The sequence below is a fragment of the Canis lupus genome, chromosome 24, assembly GCF_011100685.1.
Source record: "Canis lupus familiaris isolate Mischka breed German Shepherd chromosome 24, alternate assembly UU_Cfam_GSD_1.0, whole genome shotgun sequence".
In the NCBI taxonomy this organism is placed as follows: Eukaryota; Metazoa; Chordata; class Mammalia; order Carnivora; family Canidae; genus Canis; species Canis lupus.
The window spans coordinates 20,076,729-20,104,129 of record NC_049245.1 but is presented as its reverse complement, the minus strand read 5'-3'; the positions used below and the strand labels follow the sequence as shown (position 1 = coordinate 20,104,129).

The 27,401-nt window shown below is 46.6% G+C and overlaps 1 protein-coding gene across 3 annotated transcripts; it reads right to left on the bottom strand.

Moving 5' to 3' along the window:
- Nucleotides 1-540: 540 nt before the first annotated feature.
- NSFL1C (NSFL1 cofactor) lies at nt 541-24,030 on the bottom strand. 3 transcript variants are annotated; one of them, XM_038571835.1, is made up of 10 exons: nt 23,872-24,030; nt 21,282-21,379; nt 15,359-15,433; nt 13,449-13,454; nt 12,691-12,856; nt 11,986-12,078; nt 10,841-10,950; nt 9,904-10,041; nt 3,321-3,485; nt 541-2,251 (listed from the first exon to the last, which is right to left on the bottom strand). In XM_038571835.1, the coding sequence occupies exons 1-10, from the start codon at nt 23,974-23,976 to the stop codon at nt 2,089-2,091; spliced, it is 1,119 nt and encodes a 372-aa protein (XP_038427763.1). In that variant the 5' UTR covers nt 23,977-24,030; the 3' UTR covers nt 541-2,088. The 3 variants fall into 3 exon arrangements, with proteins under 3 accessions (XP_038427763.1, XP_038427765.1, XP_038427764.1); XM_038571837.1 differs by lacking the exon at nt 23,872-24,030 and adding an exon at nt 23,162-23,278; XM_038571836.1 differs by lacking the exon at nt 13,449-13,454.
- Nucleotides 24,031-27,401: the final 3,371 nt, after the last annotated feature.

Below are 27,401 nucleotides of genomic sequence, written 5' to 3'. Positions count from 1 at the left end.
TTTTTTTTTTTCTAAATGTCTGTGATGGACTTTTCCACCTGAGCCACCCAGAACAGAAAGGGCTAAAAACATCGTTGCCTGGCCTGGATCCAGACCAGTGTGATCTCTGGCTTGGTGGCTGGCAATCCTTCTGACCTTGGGCTGGCTAGACACCCAGCCTGTCTGAACTGTGGTGGCTGTAACAGTTAGATCAGCTGCCCCACCCACTTTCCAGGTTAGGTGGGAATTCAAAGAACCCTCTGCAAACTCTTCTAGATGCAGGTTCTAAGTGGTGTTTTTACGATCTCTTAGGGGATGTACTAATTAATGTAAGCAGAAATAACATAAGCAGAGTGTAGGCATACAAGGCTGGGGGCTGGGGTCTGGGCTGGAGTATATACAGATACAGGGCATGGCAGTTAAGAATACGAGCTTTGGAAGCTGACCGACACCACCTTGCCACTTTACCAGCTGTGACCTGGGCTTTAGATTTTGCACTGTAGTAGCTACTGTTATCACACTCCTTTAGAACAATCCATTAGAAAGTACAAAACTCTGTCGTCCTCATTCTGGTTTTTAATAGCCAAGGTGACAACAATTCACAAAATTTTTGCAGACCCATGTCTAGTTTCCAGTCACCTCTGCCTGCCAGACATGCCATGGATCCTGCTGCCCCTGGCAGGCCCCCACCAGTTTGTGATCACAAACACCAAGTCACATCCCTTACTCGGGATGGGTACTGGGTGAAACCCCAAGCCCTTCCCTAGCTCTGGGTAGAAGTAGTATTCTTGTCTCGCCGTAGGGGTGAAGCAGGAAAGAGAAAGTGTGTGGCAAGGAGTGCCTGAGAAGAGGGGTGAGGCATATTATGATGATTCAAAACCAGGAGACTCTGAGTCAGTGGTGATTCAGTGTTGGGCTCAGTGGATAGGGTAGTGGAAAGACTTTCATCCAAGACCCCTGTAATTCTCCTGTACTGAACTTACACAGGAAGTACACTTCTGGGGGGAGCTCTTTCTCAGGGGGAAAGACTACCTGAGTTGCTGCCAGTGGGAAGGCAGCAGAGCAGAGTACTGGGAACAAGACTTGCACAGAGTCATGGATGCTACTCACCTTCAAAATGGACTCAGGAGTCTCTGGCAAACACTAACAGAAGGGGCTGGTAAAACGGGAACCCATCCCTTCTCTCCCATGTGGTTTGCCCTGCATCATCAGTGGATAGCTCAGTGACATTCTGGTTCTGTTTTTCCAGGCCAAGATGCTTATTCTGCACTCATTTGGGTTGGCAGGAGCAGCTTCCCAATGAGAAGACACCCTATCTCCCAGGTATAGATCTCTCCATGTAGAGTAAGTAAGACAAGGGCAGACAAGGGCAGAACAGCTGAGATCCGGGGCGCAAGTAGCCCAGATGAGGGAGGAAAGGGCTTGGGCAGGTGGCATAGTTAGAATCCCAGTTGGCCAAGGCCCAGGGAGCTTGAATTTCCCAGGGTTTGAGTGAAAGGAGCACAGGGAAGTATTTATTTTCACCTAAAGGGCTCGTGTGCATCTAGATCTGACCTCACACTTTAGGCATGCCTACTGTTGCCCAGTTTTATCTAAGCAAGAGATTTGTTCTTGTGGGAGCAAGTGGCTACAGAGCCTCTTTCTTCAAGTGCCCGACTCCCTTCCCAACAAAGCGGGAAACCCTCTACTAGTCATCTCAGGGATGGCAGGTGGACACTAGTGGATGGGAGCTGTGTGTCACAGCAATTTCTAAGCAGAGATGATGGAAGGCAGACTCCTCCCCACGTACCCTGGAAATTAATGTGATCTTCCAGCAATCAAAGCTGCCTTCAGTGGGAGAGGTTCTGTACAACATGCTGGTGATATTCCTTCAATTTTTTTGGTTATTTTTATTTTTTTTCTTTAAAGTCCATTGATCGTCACAAAAACCCAGGAAATGCAACTAAGGAGAAAACCAATGTCCAACCGAGATCTAAGAACCCAGAGCTACGGAGGAGACGTGGCACTGGACTGCTGGGTGTGCGGGAAGGGGCGGGAGAGGCGGTCCCCGCGGGGCAGCTGGCCGTGGGAGACGCAGGAGGGAGATGAGGCTGCCGGCCAGGCGGGCGGTTATGTTAACCGCTGTACGATGACGGCGTTGAGCAGGTTGGCTTCCTTCAGGGTCTGGCTCTCGTCAGCCAGTTCTTTGTTCGGGAAGGTAGTCATGAGGACAAAGCTGGTAGCAGCCATGGCCGGCCGGGCATCCACGATGAAGAGTCGGATATCGCTGATCCTGGTGGAGCGAGGGTGAGTGGGGAGGTGGGTGAGCAGGACCCTTCTTTGCTGTCCACAACCCCGGGCATCCTTCTCCACAAGGCAGTCAAAACACTCATTTGGAACCACATCAGATCATGTCACTCCCTTGCCTAAAAACCTTCACAGCTGCTCCCTGTTTCCTTGGGATAAACACCAACTCTACTACCTTACTGTGATCCCAAGTCCTAATTTAACACCGCCCCCTTCCCCTTGTTCTGTCTTCCTCCTCCTAAGTTCTCATGCCGTGTGCTTCCTGCCCACATTGGGGTCCTAAAGGCTCCTCTGCCGATCCTTCTCCTGTAATCCTACTCACACACGTTTCAGTTTAGCCCACATGCAAACTCTGTCAGCACTCAAGGACTGTCAAGCCATTCCCTGGGTCCCATATGGACTTCTGGTTTAGTTGGCCTATGACTGATGAAATTTAGATACTGTTATTCTAGAAAAAAGCACTGCCAAATACCTATAAAACCAAGTAACACTCTTCCCCTGTTAATCTCTTCAATCTCTGTGCCTCAATTTCCCTATCTTTAAAATGAGGTTGGCATAGTTTGCTTTGATCTAGCCCAGATGATCTGAAACAGTAGAGCAGGTATTCTAGAATTCTCAAGGGGCAGATCTAGAAGGCACTTTCATAGCCCAGTGGTTTTTAGAGATCCCCGGGGCAAAGGGAGGAGGCGGATAGAGGAAGCCAGTTGGAGGGGATGTTGGCATTATGTCCCCTCCTCCCCTCCATCAACCACAGTAGTTCAGAATTTATTTTTCTACACCTGGGCTTTACCATGAAATTTTCTGTAAATAAATATTGTGGGGGTGAAAAAAGATACTAATAATTCTAAGCCCCTAATTTTACATGTGAGGAATAAGACCCACGGAAGGGAAGTGAACAGTCACTGGCCACAAGCTTAATGCAAGAGCCGGGACTAGAAACAAAGGCTTCAGACTTGTAGACCTTCCCCTCCCACTGCCTCCTTTGGGGCCAGCACACAGTGCCTGCTGTTTAGGGGGCCCTCCCAGAATAAGTGGGGCCAGACGGCGCAAGGCACCTGTGGCTGTGGTTAAACTTCTGCACCAGCCTCCCGCCGTCGGCAAGCCGTATTTGGATGTTTGTAGTGGGCTGTGACTCGTCGATTGAGACAGAAGAGCTGGCTTTGGCTTCGTTTTCTGCCTGTTGGGCTGGAGAGCTGGTATTCAACACCTGGGGGGCCGTGCTGAGGAGAGAGGAGCATATCAAGCTGCACACAGAAACAAGGCCCTGCAGGAGGGCAATCCCGCCTCGAAGCCAGCCTGAGCCCTGGCTGTGCCCGGCACTAGGCTTGCTGCTGCCGCTACAGAGTGACAGAGACAAGCCCTGCCCTTGTGGAATCTAGGGGCCCAGCAGACTGTACTCAGGCCCCGAGCTGCTGCTAGCCTCCTCACTCCTGAGTAATCTGGGCAGGTGACTCAGCCCCTTCCCTGCTGTCCTCACCTCAACAAAGGCTTAAAGGGAGGAAAGCAGGATGCATGGCAGCCTACCGCCAGACCAGACCAGGATGAGTTTTAACCTCAGAGAAGGGCAGTCCAACTCTGCAGCAGAGGAGGCCTGACACAGCCAGGCAGGTGGCTGCTGGAACGCAGGGACCAGTTCAGACTCCTTCCCTGTCATGGAATTTTCAGGCCTGCATTCCCTAGTGCAACCTCAGGAGTGTGCACATTTATTCTCCTGTGTCAACTATTAGAAGGAGGCAGAGACTTCCCACAGGCCAACCAAGTACCCTGCACCACAGGGAATATTTACATAGTATGAGCAGAACATGGTCTGTTGCAGTGTTTAGAGCTCAGATCTTAGATCAGATGGACCGGGGTCTAAATTCACACACTAGCTCTGTAGTGCAGGGCAAGTTACTCAACTCACTTAGTTTCAAGAAGGGTAGTAATGAGGATCTTGAACAAGGGTGAAGGCTATGTGCCTTCCTCAGTTTTTGTGAGGGAGAAAAAGGAGAATTACATACGATACTGACATATACAAAATGTACACAGAACTATCAATTCTCAGGACATGTGGGTGGCTCAGTCAGTTGAATGTCTGACTCTTGATTTCTGCTCTGGTCACGATCTCAGGGTTGTGGGACTGAGTCCCACGTCCAGCTCCATGTTCATTGTGGAGTCTGCTGTTCTTCCTCCCGCTGTGTACATGCTCCCCCTCAAATAAGTAAAATCTTAACCCCCCCCCCAAAAAAAAACCTACCTCCCAATTCTCGACAACTGTTGGGAGGTTTTGTTCCTCTCCTGTAAACACCCATGCATCTCACTTTCCACATTTCTCTTAGCAGATACCCTAGCCCAGACCCATGCAGAGAGAAGGCCATGATATGCCAGCTTGCTTGCTTCCCCCAAGCTTCTAATTTTATCAGTTCCTACACTTCTCCCATCTTTACAAGCTAAAAATGGTAATCATAGCAAATCCAACAGAAAGTGCTTTCCCAAGTGTGTTTCTGGGACCCTAGTCCCCCCACAACCCAGGGAAGTTGTGGAAATGTCTCCTAACAAACTGGCAGCACCAGAAGCCACTTGCATATTAAATGTCTTGAGAGACTGTACAGTTAAGGCAAACTTATTTGACCACATCCTTTTTTCAGGTGACACTTGTATATACTGTATCATGTCAAACACTGCCCCAGAACACATAGCTAGCAAAGGACTGAACAGTGAACTTATTCTGTTCTGTGAATGTGAGAGCGTGGGCTCAGAGAGCCACCAAGTAGAGTTCAGGAGACAACTCTGGCCACTGTTACCAGCTACGAGAGGAACTGCTTCTATAATATCAGCCTCCCAGCACATGGGACTCAAATGCGGGCCAGGGCACACAGAGAAATCACAACACCACAGACTTCAAGAGATGCTCACAGTGGAAAGTTCAACATTACACCTGTAAATGCCTAAGACCAACTGTTTTATTCAGTAGTTTTATGGGTGTTAGGTCAACTGTCTAATTAGACTGTAGGTGGACTGTCCCTCAACTGTTTATATAACACTTCCAAGGATAAAGAAGCACTCAGTGAAGCTATTGCCTGCCAGAAAGGGAACTCTTACATTTTCAGTCAGGCCTACAATGAGAGAGAAGCTATTTCAAGAGGGCCCAGGGTACCTGTTTGGGCAACGGTGGAGGAGGCAGGGAAACAGAATAGAAACACCCATAAACATGGGTGTTTGTGCATGCACTGTCTTGGGGGTTTTGATAGCCTCAGCCTCATGACTCACCACAACTGTCCTTGTGGGTACAGTTCTCCATTTTATGGATGGGAAAACAGAAGTGTATGTCGTAGAGCAGTTTTTCAATTTTTAAAAACTTACATAACAAGCTTTCTCCCTGTATGTTCTGTGTTCCTACCAGTCAAGCCTCACATTCCGTGGTTTACTTTACAGCAAAAATGCTTTCTCAGACTTCTCCCCTGCTCCCAGAGAATCTGAAACATCCCTCCCTTATGAGCTGGGTGACCCTCAGCAAGTTAGTGAACATCCAGGCTTCTCCATTTCCTTTTCTGTAAAAAGAACCATAGAACCATACCTTTCAGGGCAGGGAGTCCACACATAGCAGCCATTACAGAGTTAAGTGTGATGCTGGAAAAACAGCAGAGGACCAGCCACCCAATCTCAGTTCTACTATGGAATTATACAAGAGATGTGGCCTTGTGCAAGTTACTCAACCTGCTGGGCTCCAGTATCTGCATGGGTAACAAGGAACTGTTCTGCCATGAGGATTAGCTGAGATAATGTGTGCAGAAGGCCTGACATAAACCAGACAATTAAGAAGTCCTCCATATACGGAGGCAACTGATTTTTTTGGCCTTCTTCCCAGCACAACTTCTTGCATGGAGTTGGTGCTCATCATATGAAGACCGGGAAAGCCTGATGCACAGACTTGGCTGTGTTGCTTCTGTTTCTCTTGCACATCCCACGATTAAGGTGAGTTAGGGAGGCAGGACAGACAACACTATATGTCTACGATACACTAATCACCCAGCTGGGCCTTCGGCTGAGTATTTCACACAAAGTAGTTCATTTAATCCTCAATGGCGTGTGAGGTAGAGATTCATTATTTCTAATGTATAGATGAGGAAACAGGCACAATGGCATTAGGTAACATACTGAAGATCCCAGTGTTGGTTTGATGTGAAACCAGTACACAATCCAAGCTGCCTGGCTCTTGTCCTGTGCTCTTAACATCTGCCACACTTTCCTGCCAGGCCTTGGGATCAAGCAGACCTAGACCTGGACTTACAGAACACTGTTCCAACACACAGTTTGCTCACTGATAATTAAATGGGAATTAAATGAAATTTCTGGTTGAGATAATAGTTAAAAATAATCCACCACATCCAGCATATACTAGAAACACAAACAAATGCTTATGTGGCTATGTAATAACAATCCCAGATGCAATGCAGCATGACAGGTAAGAACAGAGACTGGAAGGAACCCATCTCTGAACTGACCAGGCGTGTGACCCTGGGTGTGATCTGACCTCTTCAAGGCTCAAAGTCTTTATTTGTAGACTGGAGACTGAAACAGGATTAAAGATAGTAACACATATGAAATGCTTACTACACTGCTTAGCTAATAACAGAAAAACACTCTAAAAGCTGATTCTATCATTTCTTAAGGTCCTGTCCCACTTATATTTGTCTGTATTTTGGACCCAAATCAGCTGGAGATGCTACTGCCTAGCCATGGGCTATAACTGGAAGGTCACCTAAGGGGCACGCCCAACCTACATTGCCCTCAAGGAGGGTGAGGATTAAGGAGGAGGAAACTCTATACCAGATCTTATGGTTCTTATTTGTAGCAGAACACTCAAAGTGTATTAGGTCCAAATTGCTCTAATTGTGTATGAGAACCACATGCATTTGTAATAGAACTCAGCTTTGGGTTTGGTGTTTCCTAAGAACTCCTAACACTTGTGCCATTCCTCTCAGCGGCTGGGCACCTGAGGCAGTGAAGGCACTTCATTTAGGGATGGGAACGGTCAGATCAGACATCCAGAAGTTTCTTTACTATCTCCCTGTAAATACCATACGACTCACAGAGCAATAGAGCCTCACCCAGACCGAGAGCCTGAATTACTCAATTGTTCATTTCCTTTGTAGTCAGGAATTAATGGGCACTGAGGTGCTTTGTTGTCACAATTATAAGTGCTGACACTTTGCCATCTCTTTACAAATATGACCACTGCAGAAAGCATGGTGAGCAGCTGAAATTCAATCTGGGTAGCAGCAACCCTATACCCTCCTCAGAGCACTCTTGGCATTTGTTACTCATAATTAAATAAATGCAGTCTTTCCTGGACCTTCAGAGTAGTTCCTGTCCAAACAAATGTAAAACCTAAAACAAGTTTAAGAATCTTCTCAAATTTTTGAACTGAGAACCATTTATTCATTCAGATCATTAGAGAAAAAACCCAGAGCTGACTGATTTTTGAGGCAAACTTGAGAACATTTTCTTAAACCTTTGGCTCTTGATCATTTTAATTGACAAGACAATGGAAAATGTTGCAAAATTTATGGAAAAACTAAAAAAGTTGTCCATCTGTTTAAGACTGAAAAGCTAAAACCTCACTTAGAAAGCCAAACTGAAATAAAATGAAAGTGGCACTGGCAAAGAATATTTATTTACCTGACAACATCAAGGTCTGCCAAACACCTGATTATAAAGATCTGTCTCAACTTGTTGGATTCATCCTCCACATAATAAATTATTTATTCCCATTTTGTTAAAACAGACTTCCTTAAAAACATTTTAATTTTTTGAGATGTGGAGTCTTGCACAAATAAATAACAGAGACTTTCCATTAAGTATCTTGAAACCAAACAAGCCCAACTGTACAGTGTTTTGAGTTCTGAGCCCTTCCTTATAATTGCTGGTAGGTAAAAATAGATACATCCTTTTTGGAGGACAATATGACATCATCTTAAAAAAATGAAAGCCCTTTTGAGCCAGCAATTTTACTTTTGGCCCAAGAATAGTGGGTATATAAGAATTTAATTAGAGATATTCATTGCAGTGTTGTTCTTAATACTGGCAACTGCCTAAATGGTTCACAGCATGGACTGGTTAAACTATAGCACGTACACAAGATCAAAAGTTATGTATTAGAACTAAAATAGTAGAAATGCATTTTATTGGTATTGAATGACAGCCATACCAGTATCTTTCATTAGGCAAAATAGCAAGTAATAAAACAACATTGTTTACACAAACGTATAGGACTAGAAAAATACTAACTGGATATATCTGGGTGTTAGGTTTAGTTTTTATTCTTGATCTGTATTTTCTAAAAGTTAATATGTGTTATTTTAATAATTAAAAAAATTACCTAGTGCTCTACAAGTTTACCATAGCTGGCAGGGAAGCCACAGACAGGACCACTCTGAGGACAACTGTCTGTCTTGGACTATCCCATAGGCCCAACAGGGTGGACAAAGTGAAAGCATGGTAGACTTAATATTTCAGTCCTGGGAAATCATCTATTGGTATCTAATGTTCTGAGTTATTACCTTTGCTTCTAATAAAGCATGAATGGCCAATAGGGAGGTAGGGGATTCTAGGAGAAGGCCCGCTCAAAGCTCAAAAACTGCCAGAAATAGGTCAGAGAGGATGCTTGCTGGGCAGGTGTGGGAAGCAATGCCAGTTAGAAGGCCTGGGTTCCAATCTTGGTTTCACCACATACCAGTCATGCACCCAAGGGTAACTCTTAGAACCCAAGAATCTCAGCTTTCCTTCAGTAAAATAATGATTGTACTAGCAGGGAGGGTCATTATTTCCTGAATGCCTCTTTTAAGCACAGTTCTCTCTGAAGAATACTGACCAAGTGACCCACTGACAGAGCTCTGAGAGAAGGCAGCCTGTGTATGTATGGGTTCTCTGGTGGGAGAACTCTGCCTATCAAAGGCAACAGTGACTTTACCAATCAGATCCTATCAGGGGTTTGAATGCAAGATGGAGGCAGTGGCAAAGGACATAAGGCAGAAAAAGTCACAGAAAGTGACAGTGTCAGGCAGGGTCAAAGGAGAGATAAGAGCCTTTATGATGGTGGAGCAGCAGCCTGCACATGGCAACAATGTTCCTAACCTTCTTTGGATCCTGAACAATGCTGCTCTAAGGCTGGCTGGGTGGGCCAGTCTAGAATTATTCATCCCTGCAAAACCTCATTCCAGGTGACCTGAGAAAACGCATGTCTATTTCAGCCATAAGCCATGAAGGAGGTTACTAGCATGCCATGAACATGCTATATTACTGAATCAAAGCAACAACATATTACCCTTACTGCTTACACTGACTGCTCACTGTGGGGCAGTGCTCTGTGCTCCTCACAATAACTGGGGAGGTAAGGACTCTCATTAGTCCTATTTTGTATTTGAGCAAACTGAGGCTATAAAGTCTGAGGTCATACAGCTAGAATGTGAAGAAGAGATTTCAAGCTCAGTTCTTTTAACACCAAGGTCTACGTTCTCCACTCTCTTCCTCCCATAAAAATGAACCATGCAGTACCCTGTAATGGTGAAGAGCTGGATGTAAAGTGAGTGAGTTATAGGGTCTGCAGGGTGTGGTAGAGTAACCAGCATGTTCCGCTTCCGCCTGTGCTATTCTTACCTGCCCAATTTCTGACCCTCGCCAGTGAAGGCTTTGAAGGCTCCCTTGGGCTTCACAAAATCCTCATCCCGATGGTCTTCCATGTCCAAATTCACCTGCCCGCCGTGAGCTAACCTCCGCAGCTCCGCTGGCACCTCCCTGCAGAAGAAAAGGCAATACTGGGGTCCACACGAGCAGCACAGGAACCGGCAACAAAGGGTGTAAAGGGAGGAGAAATATCTCAGTTCCAAATGTGAAAATCGCTGGGCCTCCACAGGGAGCAGCTACTTTAGTGGCTACTGTCTGCCTCCCACTTGTTTCTCACTTGCTCAAAGTCCCAGTTGAGACCTCTATCTTATTTGGTAACTTGGTTCTGTCCCAGGCCCAGAAGGGAAAAACAGACACACACGGTTTTAGATCTGTGAATCTGTATTCCAATTGTGTTAAAACTGCTTAAAACTTTTTACTTCTTTGCCTGCCTGGGTGTCTGTCAGTTAAGTGTCTAATTCTTAGTTTCGACTCAGGTCACGATCTTAGGGTCCTGAGACTGAGCCCCAGGTCGGGATCTGTGCGGAGCATGGGAATTGCTTGAGATTCTTTCTCCCCCCACCCCCTTCCCATGTTCACATGTACACACTCGTGCATACTCTCTCAAAAAAAGTTAAAAAAAAATTTAAAAATGGGAAGGTGGGGCACCTGGGTGGCATAGTCAGTTAAGCATCTTGGTTTTGGTTTGGGCTATGATCTAAGAGCCATAGGCTCGAGCCCCACATTAGGCTCCACACTCAGTGTAGAATCTGCTTGAGAGTCCTTCTGCCCCCCCCACCCCGCACTCTCCTGCTCTAAAATAATCTTTTTTTTTCTTTCACTTCTTAAATAATAAAAATCTGATCAGCTTCTTTTCCATCTGCCATTCCACTCACGGACATGGAACCCAGAGGAGGGCTTCTCTGCTCACCCTCTGCGGATAGACTCCAGAAACTGGGCATTGGATGGGTCTTGGTAGCTTCTGAGTTCACCATTGTCCAGGCTGAACCCACTCTTCCAGAGCTTTAACACTACATGAACCTGTGACAATAGGAGGTAAGCAGTCCATACATTGTCAGGAAACTGGCAAGCACTCCAACGCGAACCTGCAAATTAGCAAGTTCTTACTATTTTACTGTATCATTATCAAAATGATACACACCACACACACGCATGCACAAAGAAATCAATCACCAAATATTAACCTAAAATAAGGTGATATGGCAACAGGTTAAGAGCATGGACTTTTGATTTAAGCCGACCTGGGTCTACATTTTGATTTTGCACTCACTAGCTAAGTGGCTCTGAGCAAGTGACTAAGTCAAAGCTGTGGCTTATCTGAAGGGTTTCCAGTGTGCTTGGCATGTAGCTTATGCTCAACTAAACGGCCATGGCAAAATTACTCATGGGACTATTTTGCAGTCATTACAAATGCTATCTACAATCCCTGTTAACTCTCCATACATATTCACAGAAAAGGGTCTAGGCTACAAACCAACATATTAGTAGCTACTGCCTCAGATGGGTACAGTTTTTATTTTCTTCTTGGTCGACTATATTTTGGAATAAAACCTCAAATGATTAAAAATAAACACATTATAGAAACTAATGGTCACAAGACAAGACATTTGTTTATGGCATAATACTACGTTCACAAACTTCACAATTATCGATATAGTCTGAGACACTTAGGGTAGAGGACCCTATGCACAGAAAAAAAAGGAGTGGGCAGTAGTAGTAAGGAAAATTTTTTCAAAGTTGTGTTTTAGGCCTCTTGGGTAGACTGAAGGCCAAGTTCTTTAGCCATGTCCACACTGCCAGAAAACCCCAGAATCATGATCCCTCTGCCCAAAATTTGTGGAATGCTCAGAAAACTCCTTCATTTGTCCATCCCTTCTGCTCACCCCTTCTCACAAGTGCCCCTGCCCAGTCATGTAATCCTCTCCACTCCCAGACCACAGTAAGGGCACTGCCTCTTCCCTTTGAGGATCTGCTGGTGCACACTAACATGTGACCAATCTCTTCTGAAAAATGGCAGAACAGTCTATTTCCCAAGGAACGTAGATGCACACTCACATCTTGGCCGGAATGCCGCCTCCTTTCTCCTGCCACATAGGCAGACTCTTCCTCTGGTGCTGCCCCAAGGCGATAGCCACCCCCTGCAAATGGCTATAAAACACAAGGTCATAAAACACTTGAGACGGTCAATGGTGGTGAGTTACTCAGATACAGTAACATACCTCAAGCTTGTTACCTACTAGGTGCACTTTCTCTGGTACTGAACTCCAAGCCATTGGGCCAGGTAGTATGGCAGATGAATTAAGTGGCCAGGATTGGTGAAAAGTGGAATGAGGGAGGAGGTGCTGCTTGGCTAAAGGGAAAAGCTGCTACTAAACTCTAGCTAATAATGGTCATGCAGAAATCTGGGTGCAAGACACAGACTTTCTGACTTTCCCAAAGACAACAGAAATCTAGAATTTCTGTAACACAGGTGGCTACTAATTAAAACAAAATACTGAGTAAATCAAGTTGGTTTAGGCCAAATAAAAACGTGTGTATAGGATCTGTTCCAGCCCACAGGCTACAGGTTTGAAAATTGCCTCAAATCTTTATTTCATGCTAAAAAGTGAGAGAATCTACATTATTCTGCCATAGGTAAGAGTAACTAAGCAATAAAAGACAAAACGAAACAAACTCTGTCAGTACTGGGGTGAGAAAGGGCTCCCACTTGCCCTCAGAACCAGAGTCCTGTGGGCATAGACAATAACTGCCCATGCTCACTCTGGGTTTACTGGTTTCTCCAGGGCTCTTGGTCACTCGCTCCACAGCTACAGCTCCATGTTCCTTGGCACCTTTAAAGAGATCATCCACCAGCTCGTTGGGACTTTTCTTCCTGGGAGGGCCAACAATCTGCTGTCCACTTCTCTCTGAGCCCCCGGCATAAAACCTGTGCAGAAAATACATGTCTACCACTAAACGCACTTGGAAAACATGAATAGAACATGTGCCAGGCTCTGGGCTAGGGCTAGGCACACAGAGATAAAGGGTGCAATGCCCATCTGTAAGGAATTTATTGTCTAGCTGGGGAAATAGTAAGTAGGCAGGCAGGCATAATGCAGTATGAACAGCAATGGAGGTAAGGGGTGCTCTGGAGCATTGGGCTGTGGGAAGATAATCAAGGCTTCCTAGAATATCTTCTGGGTTGAGTCTTGAGGATGAGGATATGTTTATCAGGTGAAGAAACCAGGGAAGGGCATTCCAGGCATGCATGACAACATGCCAGCTCCAGAAAGAGTCCCAACTGGGAATTAACCATCCGGTGGCCAGCACCTTTCTAGGAGATAGCAACTATGGTCACAGTCAGAAGCAGCTATCACTAGCAGCTCTGGGTTAACAACGGCAGTGGTATGGTTAGTACAAGCAGCTAGGCTCTGGTGCTGGCTCTGACACTGAGTGACCCTGGAAAAACCAGTACATTGCCCTGAATCTCATTTTCCTTATCTGTGAAATGGGAAGGAAGGACCACATGCCCTACCTACCTGCTCCTTAAGTCAGGGCCATGAGGTTCAAATCAGCGGATGTATGCAAAAGAACAAGCACAGAGTAATGCACACATGTAACGTGGTGTGATAACAGCACCGAGAGCTCACCCAAGCTTCACCTCACCTTGCTATTCTTGTGGTATCCACTGGGGGCAATGAAAAGAAGGTACTGAAGGAGGTTGGGAAAGACAAATCCAAGCCCCAAGATACCTACACGAGGCTCTGCAATGGACCAACCGTGGCTTGAGATTAAGTTAGCAGTTTTTAATTTGGTTCTGAAAACCAGTACGTGTGTAGCCTGGCTAGCCACTTGTTTGTCACTCCTATTCACTGCCAGGTCAACAACATGTCTCCGAGTGGAGAAGAGTTGAGAACCTACCTATAAAATTAGTCTCAGCCTTCTACTTCCTGACATTTCCCACTGACTGCAAGGCAAGCCACAGGCCTTGACAAGGACGACAGCACCAATGTCATCACGTCTGAAATGCTGAGGGGGCAAGGATGTAATCAGGATGTGAAATAAAGGAAGGTCATCACCTGGAGTATGTGACAGGACAGGAAAAGGAGGCAGCGGCCATTTAGGAGTTGGGCATTCACATACTTGATGGCATTGCCTTTCACTCAAGGAGTGTAAAACTCTGAACCTTGAATGTATCTAAAAAGAAGGCTGTGAGGCAGTGTAAAGGTCACTATATGGATGAAAACAGAGAATAGAACACATGTAATTTCTCAGCCCGCTTCCCAAAGAGTGACCATGAGATAAGTATATTTCCATAAGGCCTACTATGATGATCCTCAGGAACATCTGACCGACCCAGGCAGGGCCCATGAGGAACTAAAACCTGTGAAATGAGGCTGCAGATGAGGTTCTGTTCAGTGGACTGAAAGGTCTTTATTATGGAATCTCAAAGCCTTGCCTATGATTAAGTGCTTAAAAATGTTCATTCCCCTAACCCACACTTTGATTTCTAGAAACTTCCCTAGGAAAATAATCTGAAATGTAGCCAAAGATTAATATACAGAGATGTTCATAGCACTGATATTTACAGTGTAAAAAACCATCAAAAACCTAAGTGTTGGACAACCCACATGATAAATTATTATTATAATTACTGAAAACACTAATGAAGAATCTTAATGGCATAGAGAAGTACTGAAAAAATAGCATTACTCCAAGAAAAACAAAAAACAAAATGATCTGACCATCACCATGTAAAATATAATACCAAAGTACATTTTTATACAGAGCAAAGACTGAATAGAAATACGCCAAAACTTTAACTCTAGTTACCAAAAGGTTCAGGAGTGTTGTATTTTTTCAGTACATATTCTGTATTTTCCACAATGGACACTATTTTTATTACAGCATTCTCTAACAGTTAAAAACAAACAGTACATGTATGTATGTATGCACGTACGTATGTGGGGGAATACACACTGATATCCCTTTTACTCTTATTATGTGATACACTGCTTTTTTAATTAAAAAGAAAAACTGGAAAGATATACACCCAAAATACTGACACCTGGTGACCACTGGGTTGCGGTATTATGAATAACGTTTTCTCCTTCTTTTCAATTTGTTTCCCTTCCCCTAATACTCCTCAACAAATACGTATTATTTTATTAATTAAAAAAAGAAAAACCCAGAATACCACAAAAGAAAAAAAAAAGTAATAGGGGAAAGGAAGCCACCCAGGCACCCCCAGTTCTTATTCTTCAGTTGCTCTCAGTTCTCCGTTCCCTCTAAGCTACAGGGAATAGAAGACTGTTTCTAGGATATAAACCACCCAGACTAGCCCATGGTAGTAATGGCAAATGATAACTGGCAAATTATTTTTCTAGATGATTTATATACATTATCATGAACTTTCCTGTGGATTGTGCACTCCTCAACAAAGACTCACCTCTGGCCCTCTTCCTCCTCCTCCTCTTCGTCTTGGTCATGAATGAGGTCTCTAAAGGATGTCACCCTATTATCACTGGAGACACAGAAAGGAGCAAAATGATCTCAGGGAGAGTTAAACAAAATTAATCCCCATTAACAGTTGCTAAGGAGTTGAGGACGCAGGGGTTAGATTTTTTTGGTGGAGTAGAAGAGCAACTATGTGAAAGAAAGCTAGCCTTTTTTAAAATTTATCAAAATAATGTGGCATTTTTCTTTGAGGTCACTCAGGACTGCAAGTAAATTAGAAAGGGCTACCGTGAAATAAGATGGAGTCCAATTTAAGCTCCTTTAGAGGGAGGAAAGGGGAATGGTATGGGGTACGTACTACTTTAAAAACTTAAAACTGGATAGCTCTTTCCATTTAATTTTTATTAATTTTTAACAGATTTTTATTATTTTTAAATAATCTTCACATCCAACGTGGGGCTCAAACCCACAACCCTGAGATCAAGAGTCCCAGGCTCCACCCACTGAGCCAGCCAGGCAACCTTCATCATTTAATTTTTAAATACCAAGGGACGCTTGTGTGTTAGGCACTGAACTGGATACTAGGTCTATAATCAAACATTGTTCTTCTTTTTTTTTTTTTTTTTAAGAGTTTACTTATTTATTTGAGAGAGAGTGAGCAAATGAGCAAGCCATGAGCACGGTGAAGGGCAGAGGAGAAGCAGACTCCCTACTGAGCAGGGATCCTGATGTGGGCTCGATCCCAGGACTCTAGGATCAAGACCTGAGCCAGGGCAGTCCTGGTGGGCAGTGGTTTAGTGCTGCCTGCAGCCTGGGGTGTGATCCTGGAGACCTGGGATTGAGTCCCACATCGGGCTCCCTGCATGGAGCCTGCTTCTCCCTCTGCCTGTATCTGCCTCTCTCTCTGTGTGTCTCTCATGAATAAATAAATAGTCTTAAAAAAAAAAAAATGAAATCCTAATTTCCTATCATAAAAAGTATACTAAATGAACTAAAGATTAAAAAAAAAAAAAAAAAAAAGACCTGAGCCAAAGGCAGATGCTTAACCGACTGAGCCACCCAGGCACCCCCAGTTCTTATTCTTCAGTTGCTTATAGGCTTGTGACCCCTGGGCCAGGAAATCATCTGTTAAATACTATTGGTAGGGGCTGTGGCAGAGGAAAGTACATGGGACGTGTGGGTACAGAATGTCTTTCCCTCATGGGGTGGGGATGGGGGAACATCAAGAAAGGTTTTCCAGGAAAATGCAACATTGGACTGTGTGCCAAAGAACAAGTGGACCATCAGTCAGGTGGATAAAAGGTGGGAGGGGGGTAAGGGAGCACAGGGCACTGCAGAAAGTGCTATACATACATACAGAGTAACACATTCCAGGAAGGACAAGTTATCCAGAAGTAAAAAGGAAATGAACACATGACTAGTACACCTCTGTTTCTGCTGCAGGCTAGTCAAGAGAAAGTTTTTATTGATGTTCAGGAAAAAAGCAGAACTGTGTGGGGGGGCCGGACAGAGCACACTAAAAATGTGTGAGAAGGGTCACCTTCTTCCTCTGACACTTTTACACTGTCATTTTTTTTGTTTAGACTGTCCTCAAGGAACATAGGAATCATGGGACACATTATATAAAAACATTTTCTGTATTTCTTAGGGGGAAAAAAGTAGGTTGTTTATAATATGTGCAATACAAGTTTGGTGAGGATAGACCAAGAAACTTCAAGGAACTATTTTCTAGGGAGAGAGACCTCAGTTCAATGCTGAAGATCTGTATCAAGGAGACAATCACAGGACAGAACAAGCTTTGAAGTGCCACAGACTAGAAAAGAGAGAACAAAGACCAATTAATGTAGCAAATGCATTCTTTGCTTGAGTTAGCTGATAGCAACCTCCTGGGCATTCCTGGATGCTCTATATGACATGGTTCAAAAGGATCCAAGTGATAGATGTGCACTACTGCCCTGAAAGGCTAATTCCACTCATTAATCTTCCCAAAAGGAGTTTTCTACAGATACTCCAGCCTAGCATCCATGGGGGAAAAAAACCCTCTCTCTGTTGTTAAATACCTTCAAATACCATGTGTACACGTGCTGGAGCATACTACTTGCTCTGGCTACAGGTTTAATTCTTTCTCCAAAAGTTCTCACATCCAGACTCTGGACTCTGACGTCCATATACCTGGTTCTAATCCCAAATGAGCCACACGGGGATCTAGGGCATGTTAATAAAGTTCTCAGAGTCTGCATATTCTCGTGTGCCAATGGGGTCAATCACAGCACTAAACTCCCAGGCTTTCTGTGAGCTGTCAGGGCACTGATGCATGGTGCCAGCACGTTTCAAGTGCTAGTCTCAAGAAGTGGTTCTCAAAATGCTGGTCCTTAGACTGAAAACATCAGCACTATCTGTGAGACTGTGAGAAATGCCAGTCCCCAGGCCTGCCTTAGAGCTCCTGGGTCAGAAACTCTGAGAGGAGTGCCCAGCACCCTGCATTTGGGGAGCTAAGTAATTCTGATGTATGCTTAGAGCTGCACTAGAGTAGCACTCAGAGTTACCTTATGGCATGGATGTCCAGGGGATACCACTGATTTTAGAACACTCTGTCCTCCACAAAGTGGTAAAATGTCTCAGAAATTCCATTTTTCAGCATCAAAAACTCTATCTCCCAGGTACCCTGGCATCCTGAAGTGCAATAAGGTACTTTGTCAGATTCATGTTTCATAAGTGATAGAAACATTATACCTGTGCTGTCCGGTATGGAAGTCATAGTCACATGTGACTACTGAGCATTTGAAATGTGTTTTGTATAAATAACTGAATGCTTGTTTTAATTTCAACTAAACACCCATATTAAACTATTGGCTCCTACACTGGATAGTACAGTTTTAGAGAATCAGAAAATGGCAGTCCCTGACACTCTTAGGAAAGAAGAGTTTAGCTGGATGAAGAAACAAAAACAGGAAGACATTCACCACTACCTCTTGCTCTGCCCTGTGCTAGGTAGAGGGGTCAGAGGTGCTGGACAGGGAGGCCATATGTGGCAGAAGCAGCTCTGAATATACACAGACTTGGGCTTGAATCTGCCCTAAAAGCAGCTATCAGTTACTCAATCTAACACCCAGCACCCTACCGACTTCCAAAGTTGCTGAGGCATAACAACATAGGTAAGAAGAGACAGATGGTGGGTGCTCCTGAAATCCCAGCCCTCCAACTTCCAGGAACTTACAATCTACTGAGGGAGAAAAAATGAAGTTAAATATCAGAAGAGTTCAAGACAACCCAGGAGAGGTCACCAAGCAGTACGTGGATATGGGTCAAGCAGTGAATGAATGAACTACAGATGACTAGATTTCTGAGTAACAATACCATTGCATGCTGCCTATGGGTTGGGGATGATGCACTCAACAGAGAAGGTAGGGAGTAGCTAAACCTGGAAGGACACGTGGGATGTAGACAGGCAAGAGTGCAAGCGTGTCCAGTTAGGTGAGAGGCTCAAACAAAAGCAGGAGAACCAAATATGAGGCAAAACTGAGATACCAATGAAATCAGTTTGGTTGGAATAAAGATTCAAGAAACAAGGAAGAAGGGGTAAGATTAGGATGGGCTGGTTCAGGGCCAGCTCTGGAGGACCCTGAATGTCCACAAAGGGAGCAGTACATCATTATGGCTGAGAGCTGAACGATAGAAGCAGAAACAAATCTGCATTTTAAATCCCTGTTTTATTAGCTATGCATCTTGTGAAGATGCCCAGCTTCAGTATCTTCATCTGTAAAATGGGTACTATACACATACATAGGGTTGTAGTGAGGACTAAAGAGATATACATGTCAAGGCTTAACCAGGGCCTGGCACCTGGCAAGTGCTCAATAAATGACAACTGTTATTACTGAGGAGTTTAGACTATCTTATAGCAATAGTTAACCTTTTTATGTCTCACAGACCTTAGAAGATTTGATAAAAGCTATGGATTTTCTCACCAGAAAAGATACAACACACATACAAAATTCTGCCTGCAATTTCAGGGCATTTATAAGCCTTCTCACATCCATTCCAGATTCCTCCTGGGGGTTCAGGGCCTCCACATTAAGAACTGCCATTCTAGAATCAAGAGACGACCTCACTAATGGAGTTCTGCTCCAGAGCAACAGTCGAGAGCAGCAGGACAGGGTGAGCTGGAAGCAGGCTAAGTGTCCTACAACACTCAGGTCCCTCAGGGTGAGGGCAGAGGCAGGTCACACACACACAACTCTTCTGAGGTGCTGGTACAAATGTGGCTTGTCCTGAGAAGGCACTCTGGGTTTTCCTTCTGGACCAGGACAACGATGTTACAGACTGTGTCTTCCCTTCCGGACAAGGACAATGACGTTACAGACTGTGTATTCCCTCGCTCCTTTTTTTGGCTTCACCCAAGCTGAGTACTATGTCTGAGGCCTAACCAAAGCAACAAAGCAAGGCCTTTAGCCTGCACATGTGTTCAGTCTTTCTCTCTCCTTGGTCTTAATATTAAACTCTATTTCCTTGATTCTTTTACTTGTAGGTCTACTTTTTAGTTTATGTATTTGTTGTGGAAAGAGACAGGGGACACACAGGAAAAGAATAGAGATCATGAAAACTGATACTGACAATAATAATAATAAAAGGACAATGGCTAACATGTGCTATGTTCAACGTGCTTTGTAAATTACAAACTCATTTAATCTCCCATACAGTAGGCACTGCTATCATGCCCATGTGAGAAGCGAGGAAAACCAAGGGACTGAGACATTCAGTAAAACGTCCAAGGTCACAAAGCTCCCAAGTAGCAGATCTGGGATTTGAATGCAAGCAGTCTGGTCGATAGGCCTATGCTCCAATAAATCATTGCCTTGATAAGACTTTGAAGCTACAGAGGAGAGAGGCACCCAGGAAATCAGCCATCTCTTTAGTGGCTATGTTCCAGGTAGTAACATCCAGGTGAGCCATCACCCACACCTCGTAGGTCAGTCCCTGTGAATAATTAAAAGATCATCTGCCTACTACTTTTTTTCTGGACATGGTAGATAGGGAAAGAAGCTAAGGAGGAACAAAATCTGGGGTTAGAGTTCCTTGTTTTTAGAGGGAGGAAATGTAATTTAAAGCTTGGATGCCCTTAGAGAAAAACACAATTTACCACCCCACTGGCAAAGAAACACTCTATCTGTATTTTGGGGTTGATTTAAAAACCAAACAAATTTTTATGGCAAAAACATATACCACAGAGTAGAAACAAATCAGGCTAGAGCAGAGAGGAGAGTTGTGGTTCAGATACCTTTGTAGGAAGACGCCCTGCCTGTCTCCTAAAAGACCAGAACTGTCTCACTCAGCAGATCCTAGCACTGATCCATCATGGGAACCTAGGAGTTAGAGGCTGGGACAGGCAATAGAAATGGGATTATAAAGGGTAACTCTTTTTCACTTAATCAACCTGGGAAAGAGTGGGTTACACAGGTTTATTTTTCTCTAAGACTTGATAGGGTAATGGGCATCCTAAAATATCAAAAGAGCCTTTCTAAAGTCATATAGTCTAATCTTTTACATCTACAGCATCCCAGAAAGGAAGTTCTTTGGTTTCTACTTAAAAACTTCCAGAGATAGGGAGAATACTCCTCACATTCATAAATAAAAGACTCCCAAATATCTTAAAAGTAGGTTCTGTGGTTCTTTCTCCCCAGGACTGGACCATAAACCACACTCAGGTAAAAGTCTCCACCTGAGGGTGTCGTGCATCTCCTCTACAGGAAAGGAGCAAGGCATGTAAGGAACTAGTATCCATCAGTTAATCTAACTTTCTCAGTCCAACCCACTGGTCCGTATCCCCAGGCCTGAACCCTCCTTCAAGTCAGGAAATTGCTCCTCATCACTGTTGGAAGCACACCCATGTAGCAATAATAGAAGTTGGCCCTTACCTGGGGGCTGTGCCTCTGGACACTGAACTGGGGGTTGCCTGCGAAATGGTCACAATGTCTTCATCCCCTCCATCCTCATAAAAGCTCGCTAGGGCGATCTGAAACAGAGAGGTAGTAACTTGGGATTCTTAAGCCTTCATCTAACACATGATCCCTTTGAGTGCAAAAAAAAAAGCAAAGTCACCAAGATATGGCCCATGTTTTACAATGTGGCCTGTATCTGGGGACCAGAGAAAGTAAGATCAAAAGATAGCAGCCCAACTATTTCACTTCATAATCATCTGAAACAAATTTCACCTACTAAGGGGAATAGAAGGCAAAAAGGAAGGCTGGGATAGAGACACTCCTCACTCTCATTTTATCAGGAAATGTGATCCAGGAAAAGCAGTGTACATTTATTGAGCATTTATTTATGTGCCATGTTGTTTTGAGGATAACTCTACATATGTTAACTCATTTAATCCTCAAAGAACCCTATGTGATTAGTGTTATTATTGTCTCATTTTATAAGTGACACAGAAACACTGAGAAGTTAAGAAAATTGCCCAAAGTTAAGCAGCTGATAAGGAGTAGAGCCAGGTTCCATCCCAGGCAGTCTGCTCAGGCCCTTACTCAGCTTTTATGGGATAGACAGGAGCCAGGAACAGGGAGACTGGTCTAGGTTGCTATTTTTACTTTCTCACTGAGGCCCAGTTTCCTCATCTATGCAATGGAGACACCTGTCCCACCAACCCTGCATGATGCACAAGAGGACGTATTAATATTCCTGCACAGTCATGCCTTAGCTCTCTACGCACACAAGGTATATGGGATTCTTTTGACCCTTTGTGTTTGATCGTTTCTTTCAGACTCAATGGTTAGGTATTTCCTAATCCCTTACTTTAAACAGAGAAACAAAGAGCACTGAGGTCTACGGAAATGAGAAAGATATGGATCCTGGTCTCAAGATCAGCAGCCTTACAGGCTCGAAGTGAGCCCTTGTGGGATGTCGTCAGCCCATGAGGAGTGTGCCCCTGTGGGATAGAATCAGTTGGCTGGAGGCAGCGTGCTGTCATAGAACATGCACTGAACTGGGATTGAGGGCGGGCCTACATTCAATTCCTGGCCCTGCCAGGCAAGTCTTCACATGTATGGGCCTCAGTTGCCCTACCTGTTGTGTCAGGAGACTAGGACTGATGACCTGGTGACTGTAACATTGTGAGCTTCTAGGTTTCCCAGGCAGCAGCTGTATTTTGTATTTCTGCCCCACACGGGGGCTTTACACTGTGCGTGTGTACAAAGCGTGATGCTACACCTGACTCTTTTGCTCCGGGGAAGCAATTTAAATGGTGGAGTTTGCAGATCCAGTGCAAATCTCAACCTCACTGCTTACTGGCTGTAGGATCTTGGGGGCACACTACTTGCCCTCTAGGCTTCCAACTCCTCACCTATACGAAGGACCTAGTCCTCTTTACCTCAGCGTTGCTGGGATTAAATAAATCGTCACCTGTAGAGTGCCTGGCACTTGGTGGTTTAGAGCTTGGGCTCTGGAATCAGAACTGAGTTCTGTCTTCTCCGCTTCCAAAGTGTAACTAGTGACGTCTTGAGCAAATCACTTAACCTCCCTAAGCCTCAGCTGCCAAACGCAAAGATTAAATAGTTTAAGACACGTCTTTGCTTTTTTCCTAGAAGTCGCTGAAATGCTTTAGGACATTATGGGGTGGTGGAAGGGGAGGTGGGCGGGGGATGGGGGCACTGGGTGACGGGCACTGAGGGGGGCCCTTGACGGGACGAGCACTGGGTGTTACTCTGAACGTTGGCAAATTGAACTCCAATTAAAAAAAAAAAAAAAAAAGACACGTAAAGCAGTCGGAAGGGCACCTGGCTCAAGAAATACTAACCACCGTCATCTACCTCGGACGGAGGGCGGGCCGAGACCCCTGGCGCAGTTCTTTTTTTCTACGATTAGTTACCGAGCGCCCGCTCTGAGCCAGGCACGCGGGGAGTCAGACCTGACAAACGCCCTCCCTCGTGGGGTCGCCTCAAAGTCCTCACTAACTAGTACGTGACGACCATAACCCCCACGCGTCTCCCCTCAAGGAGCACCTAACTCGGAGAGGCGAACGCGCGCCCCCGCCCTCGGGGGAGCGGCTCCCGGCAGCCAGGCCGGAGGGGGCGTGGGCCGACTCGCCGGCCGGGTCCCGCCTCCCCCTGCGGCCCGAGCGGCGCAGACGGGACCGACGACCCCCGCGGCCGGCGCGGCGCCACCCGGGCCGTCGCTCCCGCCCGCCCGCCCGGCCCCTCGGCGCGGCCGCCACGCCCCCAGGCTCCCCCTCCACGCGGCTCGCCGCGGTGCCCGAGCCCCGCCGACCTCGCGGGCGGGCCGGGCGGAGGGGAGCGCGACGCTCGGCAGAGCGGGGCCCGGCCGGGGCCGGCCCGCGTTTCCCCACGCCCGGCCGAGCTGGCGACGCGCGGCCTGCCACCTCGGGACCCTGAGGCCTGGGGCGGGCCGCGGCCGCGGGATGACTGTGCGCTTCGGCCGCCGCGGGCTGGAGGCGCCAGACGCCCGCCCCCCAGCCCCGGCCCGACGCGGCCGGCCCCGCGCCGCTACCTGCAGGTCCCAGCCGGCCGACTCCAGGAAGAAGCGGGCCCGGTCCTCGTCGGCCCCAGTCACCGCCACGAACTCCCTCAGCGCGTCCTGCCGCTCCGCCGCCATCTTCGCCCTGTGCGCCGCCCCAACCGCTCCGGCCGCCGCCGCACAGCCTCAGCCCCGCAGCCGCGTTCCGCCCGCGGGTCGACCCGGCCCAGCCGAGCGGCGCCAGCCCGCAGGCCCCGCCCCATGCGGTGCCTCACGCAAAGCCCTCCGTGCGGAACCGCCCCCACCCCCCCCCCCAGCTCCGCGCCCCCTGGCGGCCGCGACGCGGACAGGCAGCTCAAGGGCGGCGGTGGAAGCCGCGCGGAGGAGGAGGGGCGCGGCGGCGCTTGCCCGCACCTGTGGGACGGAGGCTCTCGGGGCGAGCCGGATTCGCAGTTATGCGTGGACTCATTCCTTCATCTCATTCATTTATTTATTCGTTCGTTCATGCCCTTGTTCACATATTTACTGAAGGCGGTCAAAGGGCCTGGTGCTCTTCCAGGCGAGGAGCAACGCAAAGTTCCTGCGCCTTTGCTCACATTCTAGGGGAAAAAACAGGCCTGGAGCGACAGGTTCCCTCCTCTGCTCCCAGGGGCCTCCCCGCGCCTTCCTCCGCTCTCACACCGCGCAGCAGACGGAATCTCAGGGCCCGCAGGACCCGTGCGAGACCTGCCAGCTCCTCCATCTCATGTCCTAGGCACCCCGCGAAATCCCTCTGCTCCAGCTCCAGGCTCGCTGTCTTGCAGGCGTGCATCCGCCTCAGAGCCCTGCCAGCAGGGGAGGCTCCTTTTTCCTTGGTGGCGAGGTGTTCCCCCACTTTCCTCAGGCTTCTGCTCTAAGGGCACGCCCCCTCCCCCCAGTGTAGGTATTCCCTCCTCAAGGAGCCCTTTCCACATCCCTGGGCTCCATCAGGCATCCTTGTGCAGGCCCTGTGGGGCCACATGAAGTGTCAGGCTTCCCCGGGGGCCACAACGTGGCTTATCAGCACTCGCTCTGGACTCAGCCTGGGGTTGAAGCCCAGGTAGTACTGCTTGTATGGTCTTTCCAAGCCGCAGTGTCCTGATGGGTACACGGAGCTCCTTACAGTACTGCAGGGGGCGGGTGTGTGTGTGTGTGTGTGTGTGTGTGAGGATCCAGTGCTCAGGGTAATGCCTGACACTCGCCAAGCCCTCTACAAATGTTAGCTGTCATTTTCCCTCCTGGGACCTGCAGTCACTGGTATTAAACAGCCACTTACTGATCCTTTGCTGAATCAATGGAGTATCTGAGCATCCAGATGAGAAGTTCAAGGTCAGAATCTGAGGAGGACAAGGATGCAGGGCGGGTACCTGGACCCCTGGAGAGTGTTGAGCTGACTGTGGGGTATGATCCAATTTCAAGAAAAAGAACTATTCCTTTTCCGTAAAACAGATGCCTTTATAATGGGGAGAAATGGCCTGAGACCTCAGACCCATAAATGTTCCTTCCCCAAGTGAGGTGGCTGCAAAAACATTGCCCTCAGTATCCATCATGGTTGTGGGCTGGGCTCTCCCAGACAAGCTGGGTGACAAGTGCAGGTCTCTACCCTCTCTGGGCTTGAGGGCCTGCTTTTAATTAAACAAGGTGGGAAGGGAGTCGGGCTAGTCCAGTGTTCACAGCCTTCGCAGACCCACAACCCCTTTTTCATAAAAAACCATTTTCTATCACTCCTTTACTACCTTACATGGAATTCAGAGATGATAAAATTGACCTACACACATTGAAAAAAATCAACATCATGCCCTAACTGGAGAAATAAAGAAATAATTAGGAATAAGATGATCTGTATTTCAATTCTCAGGGATAAATATAATACAAGACAAAATGAGCCAGTTAGGGGCTCACCTCTGTGTACAGGGATGCTTTTTTGTTCGTTTTTGTTTTTGTTGTTGTTGTTTTTTTTTTTTTTTAAAGTAGGCTCCAAGCCCAGCATGGAGCCCAACATGGGACTTGAACTCACAAACCCTGAGATCAAGATCTGAGCCACTCAAGCAACCCCATACAGGGTTGTGCTATGCATGATTAAAATATTATAAATGTGTTGCTGTGGGTGACATAATTTTTCAAAATTATAAGAAATTTATTGATAAAGTTGCAAACAACACAAAGTTCAGTCTTTCCTCAGATGACATAGTAGTTACACTCCTGGGAAATTTGGTGTATATTTAAAGCCGTACAAAAAAAAATACTCTATATGTCAAATGAGGTAGGGTCTAAGTTCAGGTAGGATCTAAGTTTTTTTAAAATAAAAAACAGGTTTTCAGCTGTGTGAAGTCCTGGGAGGACATGGAGGTGGAGGGACCTTCCTTTGTGGTGTTCAAAGACGGAACACAACTTGGCAAACCTAGTGGTGATGAAGAGTCATGAAACCTAGATCCCCTGCCAACTCTACTTGTGGATGTTCACAAGTCAATGCTGGCGTGCACACATCAGGAGACACAATGGCATTGTTTCTGTGTGCGATAATGACAGAACAGAACAACTCAGGTCTCCATCAACAGAATCACAAATGTGATGTATTGACACAATGGAGTATCACACAGCTGTGAAGATGCATGAATCAGAGCTGCAGGTAGCCAACCTGGATCAATCTTGAATGTTGAGCCAAAAAAGCAAGGTTGGGAATGACGTGTGGAATAACATGCCAAGGCATGGCACCCCTCTCACCCTGCTCCAGGGAACAGTGCTCAAGGCTGCCATCCTCAGGGTGGCAGGATGCGGGAAGCTCCTGCCTATCCCTCCTCGTCCTTGGGCTCTCCGCCTTCTCTGCAGGAGCAAGTGCGGGGGCTCTGGAGGCCCGAGGAGAGCAATGGGGAACAGGCCCATCTCTCATTAGGAGCTGCCATGGAGGCCAGGCCTGGGCAGGCTTGATAGGAGTTTTCTCAGGAAGATGGAGGAGACGGCAAGAACCATGGGTGGGGATGGAAAGAGAGAAAGAAAAGGAGCAGGAAAGAAGAAAACAGAAGAGGAGGGAAGAAACAGATGCTCTGATTCAGGGAGGCCTGGACTACAGCCACTGACCTCCCAAGGTCTGGATTCCGAGGCCCAAGCAGGATGAAACTGTAGTAGGATCTGTGGCCTGGGGCCCACACCCTCTTCTGTGTTTCGTAGGTCATCTTACAGGTATAGGGCTCCACACCCCAAGGCAAGGGAGGGGCTGGACTGGGCAGCTCTGACACCAGTTCCTTCCCCACTCTTTCAGGCTGTCAACAGCAGGTTTTCCTACTGTGCCCACCAAGGGCCCTGAGTTACCCATGGTTTGTTTTATTTGCCAGGACTGCTCCTGCTTGCACACCCACTGGGCTTGGCACAGTTAATGCCTTACATGCACCAATGCATTTCAGCCTCAAAACTACCTAAGAATGGAGGGATGCTTGGGTGGCTCAGTGGTTGGGCATCTGCCTTCAGCTCAGGGTGTGATCCTGGAGATCCGGGATCGAGTCCCACATCAGGATCCCTGCATGGAGCCTGATTCTCCCTCTCTCTGT